The sequence below is a fragment of the Crocuta crocuta genome, unplaced genomic scaffold (genome assembly GCF_008692635.1).
Source record: "Crocuta crocuta isolate KB4526 unplaced genomic scaffold, BGI_CrCroc_1.0 scaffold443, whole genome shotgun sequence".
Classification (NCBI taxonomy): domain Eukaryota; kingdom Metazoa; phylum Chordata; class Mammalia; order Carnivora; family Hyaenidae; genus Crocuta; species Crocuta crocuta.
Genome location: NW_027529446.1, coordinates 617,984 through 619,392, shown reverse-complemented (window position 1 = coordinate 619,392; position 1,409 = coordinate 617,984). Strand labels below are relative to the sequence as shown.

General features: G+C 68.3%; 1 protein-coding gene across 1 annotated transcript in view; it reads left to right on the top strand.

Annotated features, from left to right (window-relative positions):
• Positions 1-1,409, top strand: part of CBARP (CACN subunit beta associated regulatory protein) — a gene marked incomplete at its 5' end in the record, with an annotated part of 6,524 nt that overhangs the window by 1,958 nt on the left and 3,157 nt on the right. Inside the window, 2 exons of the mRNA XM_077760599.1 lie at positions 88-298; positions 1,333-1,407. Of these exons, the coding sequence (XP_077616725.1) occupies positions 88-298; positions 1,333-1,407 (286 nt within the window). The remainder of the gene's footprint in view (positions 1-87; positions 299-1,332; positions 1,408-1,409) is intronic.

The window sequence follows — 1,409 nt, the reverse complement described above, 5'->3', positions numbered from 1 at the left end:
GCTGCCGCCAGAGTGCAGGGCGGTGGCCCGGGCTGGGGCAGCAGGGAGAAGCCCTCTGTCCCTGACCGCTTCTCTCCTTCCTTCCAGTTGGATGCAGGCGCCCGGAGCACCAAGCCCGTGGGGCCTGTAGCCACGGGGGGGCCTGGGGAGGCGGGTCCAGGCTCCGGGGCAGGACCTGTTCTGCAGTTCTTCACCCGCCTGAGGCGCCATGCCAGCCTGGACGGGGCTAGCCCCTACTTCAAAGTCAAGCAATGGAAGCTGGACCCTAGCCAGCGGGCATCCAGTCTGGACACCAGAGGTGAGCGGCAGCCCTGGATAGAGACCAGGGCCCCCAGGGTACAGCCCCGGGCAGCCTTACAGAGGGAGGTTCCGCACAAGGAGGGGTCACTGCCCCTGAGGGGTCTTGGGCAGCTGCCCCGGGCTGGCCAGCAACACCCATCAGCCCCTGCGCACGTCGGCCCAGGCTTACCGCTGGCTGGGCCACGTGCCATGCCCTAGGAGAGCAGGGGTGTGGTCAGCCCGCAGCAGAGACTGTGAGCTTTTCCTATGAGGTACGAGGCAGTAGCGTTTTTGGATTTGTGGTTTGTCTGGTGTGGCAGTATGGAAGCAGCCACAGACTGCGTGTGCAAGTGCAGATGTGTGCCAATAAAACTTTATTTACAGCGATAGGTTGTGAACCCATTTGGCCCGTGGGCCACAGCATACACCCCCCCCTCCCCGAACTAACGCAGCAGCCCTTTGACCCTGCAGGCCTCCAGCCACGTGGAGCCCTGGCCACAGGGCTTGCTTATCCTCAGCCCACAGCGGGAGGCCGTGTTGGGGGTGGGGAGGTGGCCACCCTGACCGGTGGGTACCAACAGCCCCCTGCCCGAGGGAGCTGAGCCAGGATAGGACCGGCGGCCCCGGGGAGGTGGTGGGTCACAGGCCAGGAGGGCTAAGGAGAGAGGCCTGGTCTCAGCTAGCGCTGCAGGGGAAGGAGGAGCGAGTTCTGGCCGGGGCGTGCCCAGGTAGGGGAGAGGGCGAGGAGACGGAGCCCACGATCCCTGAGGGTGGAGTCAGGCGTGGGCGCACAAGTGCCCAGAGCCTGTTTGCTGGGTCCCTGCCCCCCCTCCCCCAGGCTTTCCCCCCAAGAGCTGCTCCGGGGCCCTCCCTGGGGGTGGGGGTGGAGCCGGCCCTTCCTCTCTCCCCTCAGCAGCCGCCAGCGTGTCCCTCGTCCTCCCACAGAGCCTGCCTCNGGCACCTCCTGTCCCCGCCGACCCCGGCGGCTCTGCGCGGCCCAGGGCCCGGGGCTGGGAGGGGCGCAGGCAGGCTGACGCGCCGTCCTCTGCACAGGCTCCCCCAAGCGGCACCACTTCCAGCGGCAGCGGGCGGCCAGCGAGAGCTCGGAGCAGGAGGGGGACGCCCCCCGC